Source organism: Macadamia integrifolia, chromosome 3 (assembly GCF_013358625.1).
Source record: "Macadamia integrifolia cultivar HAES 741 chromosome 3, SCU_Mint_v3, whole genome shotgun sequence".
Classification (NCBI taxonomy): domain Eukaryota; kingdom Viridiplantae; phylum Streptophyta; class Magnoliopsida; order Proteales; family Proteaceae; genus Macadamia; species Macadamia integrifolia.
Genome location: NC_056559.1, coordinates 30,122,850 through 30,129,568, shown reverse-complemented (window position 1 = coordinate 30,129,568; position 6,719 = coordinate 30,122,850). Strand labels below are relative to the sequence as shown.

The 6,719-nt window shown below is 39.6% G+C and overlaps 1 protein-coding gene across 2 annotated transcripts in view; it reads left to right on the top strand.

The window, feature by feature from the left end:
- LOC122074772 (transcription factor-like protein DPB) overlaps nucleotides 1–6,202 on the top strand; it is a 12,320-nt gene extending 6,118 nt beyond the window's left edge. For both annotated transcript variants that reach the window (XM_042639736.1, XM_042639735.1), the window contains exons 8-10: nucleotides 741–839; nucleotides 5,295–5,365; nucleotides 5,524–6,202. In XM_042639736.1, coding sequence (XP_042495670.1) covers nucleotides 741–839; nucleotides 5,295–5,365; nucleotides 5,524–5,755 — 402 coding nt within the window. In that variant the 3' untranslated portion in view covers nucleotides 5,756–6,202. The remainder of the gene's footprint in view (nucleotides 1–740; nucleotides 840–5,294; nucleotides 5,366–5,523) is intronic.
- The last annotated feature ends 517 nt before the right edge of the window (nucleotides 6,203–6,719 follow it).

Here is a 6,719-nt window from a genome sequence, read left to right as displayed (position 1 = left end):
AAAAAAAAAAAAAAGAATAAGTAAGACCCTGTTAGCCTGGGCTGAGATGGGGGATAATGATTAAGGATTGAAACGCTTTGCCAGGCACTGGAGAGTCATAGAGTAGATGTAGTAGGACATGGAGGTTGGGGGTATAGAATTTCGAAAAGGAGTTCCAAGAGAGCTAGGCTGCTGCTTCGTGTTATTGCATCCCAACATAGTCTTTCACTCCACAGACCACTAACCCAATCTCATATGGTGGACCTTGCGCTTCATTACACTCATCTTGCCGCCTACCAATAGTCGTAGCTCTGTCCTTGTCTCTGTATGGAAAGAACAAGCCCATACATAAAAGCCAAAAGGAAGAAAGATTGGCTTTTCCCTTCCCCCCGCCTCTCCCCCCCTCCCCCCTTCTCTTTCTTTTGGGGCTAGCTGACATCATTGGCCCTAATACTTTGTACTGACAACTTTTTTTGATAATTTTTTTTATTCGTAAAGGAAAAAATGTTTGACCTTAGATAGAGTGGAAACAGGGCTCATATGCAGATACTTTTTATTGGAATTTCTGTTGAATTGAGGAACAATGACCCCCCCTTTCTTGGTTGAATCTGAAGAATTCCTTTTCCACTGGTCTCAACATATTGTTTCATTCCCATTTTCTAAATACTGGTTGTTAAAAATAAGTCAAATGGACTTTTCTCCTTATAGCTTTGAAGTTTTTAGATTTTTGACTATATGCTGACTTCTCTCTTCCCATCAAGTTCGTAGGTCTTCAGAATTTGATACAGCGGAATGAGCAACTATATGGCTCAGGAAATGCACCTGTAGGCAGTGTGGCTTTACCTTTTATTCTTGTTCAGGTATGATTGCTTATCTTCTATCGCCTGTTTTGCTTCACCATCTAAAACCAAGGGGTTATTGATATTCGTGTATTCCAGTGAAACTTTTTCTTAAACAAAATACTTTCATATATACTTAGAGAGACTATAAAGCAATTTTCCATTATAGATAAACTTACATAAAGAAGTAATTTATCATCAGAGTGATTAAGAGTGTGAATAGTGATAGGAGTATTATGTATTTATAGATGTTCCCTGGTTCTGACCAGAATCTCCCTAGCCAATTCTAAGAAGTGCAGCCTTAATCACGCAACCTCATTTTTTGTAGGGCATCCCACGTTTACTCCACATATACCTGACAGATTATGGGTTAGTCATTGTCCTCCATTGATGATTAAAACTGCCTTAATTGCATGAATAACACCAAAGACACTTTGCAAATGGTCCATGTATATGACTTGGTATGTTTAGTATTAATGTAAGGCTAGAAACAACCCAACCCCAGTCAGGATCCCACAACTTCAAGTCTGAAATCAGATTTAGAACCAAAGTTCAAATCTAGCTGAATATGGAGATCTTCTATTACTCACAAACCACTACTCTCATGGAGCTCAAACTTTGACCGAATTCTTTTCTCATGATGATGATCAAACCCTCCGAAGGGTTTTGGGAGATCTGAGAATAGCTCTCAAAATAGAAACTAAAGTTGGTCGCAGAAACAGGTGATAGGGAGCTTAGTTGGCCACCAAACTTGGGTCGAGGAGCCTTCTAGGAGCAGGAATTAACCACCCAAAAGAAGAGGTTGAATGGGGTTCAGGAGAGTGGAGATCTGGCCTTGGTCGATCCACCCTCAAAACCCTGGAACTTGAATATCAATCTGGTCTACCTTGGCTGATTTTCATTCTGATGTTATGGATGATCTTCAGGTCTTCAAATAGTAAACAAAGGAAACAAAAGGGGAAAAAAAAAAAAAAGGAAAAGAGAATTCGTGGTGGTGTTGAGAAGGTTTTGGGCATCTCACTCAACTGCATCCAACAGCACCATAGCATAAACCATCCTTTTTTTTTTCTTAAACTAAAATCTATCTTTTCATTATGATCAATGGGCTTTAAATAGCCTTACAAAACTTGGATACAAAGAAATAACAAAGAAGGAAACTAATGGACTGAAATACGAATTTCTAATTTGTGTTTAACTTGCTAACGAAGCTTAACAAAATTATAAACTAACAACTAATACAAAAGGAAACTAACCTAAGTTACAAAATAGAAACTTGTTTGACTAACAAAATAGGAAACTACTTGACTAACTTGCTCATTAAGAAAATAGAAACTAACTAAAGTAAACTGAATAGGAAATTAAAATAGAAGATATTGACCCAAAAGTACTGTTCACGAAACACAGTTCATGTGAACAGTACACATGAAACTAACTAAACTAAACTGAATAGGAAATTAAAATAGAAGATATTGACCCAAAAGTACTGTTCACGAAACACTGTTCACGTGAACTGTATTTCGTGAACAGTATTTTCTGACTCTTGTTTTGTCTTCTTCTTCAAGCTTTGATCTGCATCATATTTGATGCAAATTTTAAGTTGGAGAAAGATATTGCCTTTGAATAAACATATTGGGGTGATCTCGTGCCTTGTGATAGGTGATTTAGATGTCTTATGTCTCAAAATTAGGTGATAAATGTTGGAGAGAGAGAGTGAGAGAGAAAGGGTGATGAAGTTGGTTAAACAACATGAGTAGATAATGTTGTAGGAGATGATAATATCTAATGGTTTTCCATTTTTCCCTTGTTGTAGCCTAATTGTAGGTGCAATGGACCTTGGTTGATCTCGATATTTCCCCACTACTACTGGCATGACGACAAGGTGTGGGAAAACATGTTGAGTAGTAGCCACCTAGGATGAGGGCCTAAGACCCTGTTGGGAGGCACAATCACTGGTTGGGAAATGGGTTGAGATGATTCCATATATGGTTTGGCCAGAGGTTGAGGTAAAATGGTTAGGTCACAGAGGTGGGAAGGTGTTAGGCACCCACCTCACCCACCTCGCCTGATGCAACAAGTCTTTCCATTGGATGCTTGAATTTTGAACATTCTCCCAAGTTTACACATCCTAAACCCATATGCATGGCTACATTTGATTGGCTACTATGCACCCAAAGTATTAAAAGAAATTGATTCTTCCCCACTAACGACGGTCCAGCTCCAAACGTTGGATGAGGGTCGAAAAGGGGAAGGCCCGTTTGCTCAATGCGGACTTTTGCCGTCACCCAGCTCAGGGGGAAGACTAGCTATCTTCTTCTCTCGTTCAAAAAACTTGGGCTCCTTCGAACCGCCTTCAGGCTTGGTTCTCGGATTTTAAGGCACAAAGGGGCTCTCTATTGGGACAAGGGGAGTGCCTTCAGAAGAGTGGAGTGTGTTGGAATGCATCGGGAAGTGTGTGGGTGTCTCCTATTTATAGAGAGACCCAAGGGAGGGGCAAAAAGTGAAATGTTTGGTGGCACTGTCAAACCAAACCATGGCAGTCCAGGTGGGCCCATGCGGTTAAGGTTGTCATGCAGTGTGGTATTCTGTATTTGGTACGGTACAACAAACCAAGTGTAGATACCGATACCGAAACCGTACCGTACCGAGAAAATTCTGATATTTCATTACCGATACCATATCAAGCTGGTACTGTTTTTATTTGGTACAAAAACGGATTCTTATTCAGTATGAATACGGTTTCGGTACTGTTTCTATTCGATACTTTTGCCATCTTTTGCCTTTTACATATATGTAGTTGGTAATTCAGTATTCGGTAAGGGTGTCAACTGTTACAGTTTTGGTATGGTTAGGTACATACCAAACGGTTTTGTATTAAAAACCAATATCATACTGAACCAAAAAGACACCCATAAGTAACTAATTAGGTTAAAACTTAGAAATCGATCACTGATCCAATTTGAGTACCTCTATGGGATGGACCTCAACAGAAAACTGAAGAGTAATGGCAGAAAGTGATTGAGTTCAGATGTTCATTTTATACCGGTACGGTTTCGGTGTTGGTACCAAATGGACACCCTTACGCGTGGTAGCGCCAGCATCAGCCGTTATCATGCCAAAACCGGCTTTCGCCATTTGAAGTATTATTACAGGGTTAGTGGTGGTATTATGGTCTTTAAGCAAGGGTCGAGTCCTTCTTGAGAGAGATTATGAGGTCTATCCGCATCCTATTGTCATCATCGCCCCGCGGGGGGGGGGGGGGGAGGGGCATAACAAAAATGGGGTGTCTACTGTAGGTAATTCAATAAGTTATGTAACAGTGGATGGTAATTTGTAGCAGACAACGTTGCAGGTTATAGTGTTGATTTTAAGTTTGTGAGACAATAGATGTGTTCTCCATTTAGAAATTGCGGAAGTCTCATGAATTCGAGGGAAGTTTAAGAAAGCTTCTTTCTTAAGAGGTTTGAACTTTCCATGTTGGTTTGATTCTTTACCAATCCTGATCTAGAAGTTTCATTATAATTGTCTGAGAGTATTAAATATCTCTCTGTTTCTTTTCTTTCCTTTCCCTTCTTTCCTCCTTTCCGTTGTCGTCAAGGCAGCTAAGCGGTGCCTTGGTGTTTTGGCCTTCCAGAGCAAGTCACGGACTACACGATGACTTTGCATTCCCTGGTTGGTCAATATTGAACATTAGTTACTAACATGCTTTTACAGATGCGTTGATTGAATACTAAAGGGAACAGTATTCCTTGTTCGGTATTCATAGTCGGAAAAATGTTGAAGAATGTCATTTATAAAGGAGTGGTGACTGGGGTCAGTAATTGGAGGGAACATTATTATTTAAGTATGGTAGCAGACCTTTGACTATGTGTATACTTCATTTTTTTTCCCCGAACTAGATAACCACATTAGGTAATGGTGGTTAAACCCAATTCTTTCTGAATGTTGTTACGCATTTTTTGTGATATCACTTATGCTTCCTAAGCTGCTATACCTTTCTCTGGTTATTTCATTTTAGTTTAAATCTCCAAGGCTCATGTGTTTTTGCATTGAGCTATTTCCCTGTCCCATGGGTCAGAATCAGTATAACAGTTGCTTAGCCACAAAGATAGCTTGGAATATTAGGTGTTCATATGACCAGCTACTTATTAAAGATTTAGTTGGTAAGAAGTTTGCCGCATTTGCTAGCTTGTGACGTGTTTGTCGTGCTCTATGGTAAATCCTACTATTGTGATGTCAATTCCATGATGATGAATTTTACCAAATTAATTAACTAATGCAATGGAAATCTTAGTTGATATGGTTGATCAGCATCACAATGCTAATCATCTATACTAACGGATGGTTTTTCACCTTTCTTTACAAAAGTTTCCTGGGTGACATGGTGTTATTAGAGTGATGATTGTAAAATTTCATGTTTCATGTCCACTAGTTTTACTTATTTTCATCGTCTGTCTTTCTGGATGCTTTGAATTGCAGACACGACCTCATGCAACTGTTGAGGTGGAAATATCAGAAGACATGCAACTGGTGCAGTTTGACTTCAATAGGTCAGCAGACTTTTTTTTTTATACTGATGTATGGGGTGAAAATGATAAGAGTTGATACAACTTTTATATCTGCCAACTGATTCATCAACCTTACAGTTTCCAGTTTCACTTTGCCAATCTCTCATCCATCCTCCTTTTCTCTGCAACCCTTATTGCAGCACTCCTTTTGAGCTACATGATGACAATTATGTTCTCAAGGCAATGAGGATTTGTGAAAGACCTCAGGGAGATGGTGGTGCCAATGATTCTAATGCAAATGGAGCAGAGGGTTCCAGCATGCTTGGTATGTATCAATCACGCATACCTAATCCTTCAAGGTCAAATGCTGTGGGTAGGCCGCCTTCTCCTCTTCCAGGAATACTAAAAGCACGTGTCAAGCATGAACATTAATGTCTTCTGAGGTTTATTGCCATGCTATGAGCATTGCTTCTTTTCTTTATTCTGTATAGTATGTGAAGTAATTGGCCAAAAAGGGTGGACCACCCATGGTCCATCCTGCCTCGGTAAATTGCTAACCAGTTGAAAGTGTTGAAGAAACAAGCAAACCATTCCCATTCTTCAAAACTTTCGGAAGGTTCTTGCCAGGCGATGGTGGGGGTAAGGAACCTATGATTCACTTAAATGTAATTTTTTGTCATGAATTTTCATATTTTTTTTTTCCCGTTATTTTATTTCTTTTCCTGATGTAATAGTACGGGTCGACAAGCTCTGTCCACCTACCAATTCTTTACTTGCCACCTCTCACTGCATTGTCTGCCTTTTTCAGGTAGGATGCATTAGTAGTGCTCTCTAGATCGCATAATCGATTTGATAGTTCATGCTTTTAGAGAATTTACATCTTATCATTGTTACTTCAGATGCTAAACTGATTATGAGTCTTCATGAATTTGTGGGCTGTTCCTGGTAGTTGAGACTTCTAATCAATCAATTGATTTTCATCAACAAAGTCTTAAATGAGTTAGGTTCACCTACAGAATGATTCAAGATATGTCAATCAGTGATCTGGAAGATGATTTTTTTTTTTTTTGGGGGGGGGGGGGGGTGTGGTATAATCATGTTTTACGACTTGAATGCATGCAAGAGACTGTAGACTTACTTAGATGCAGTTGCGAAAATGCTGAGCAAGGGATGAAATTTTGGGTGAAGCTGAACTGCATTATTACGGGGAAGACCTTGTGTCCAACTCGCTCGTAGTTTTGAGCGAATCTACAGGTAATATGATCTGTTGCTCGCTTAGCGTTGGTTTGGATTTTTTCGAATATCACTGTAAAAAAAAACCGCTGCCTCCCCACACTGGTGCGGTGAGGCTCTGGACGGCTGGGAGCACCTTGGGGTGTGTGTGTCTGGATGCTTC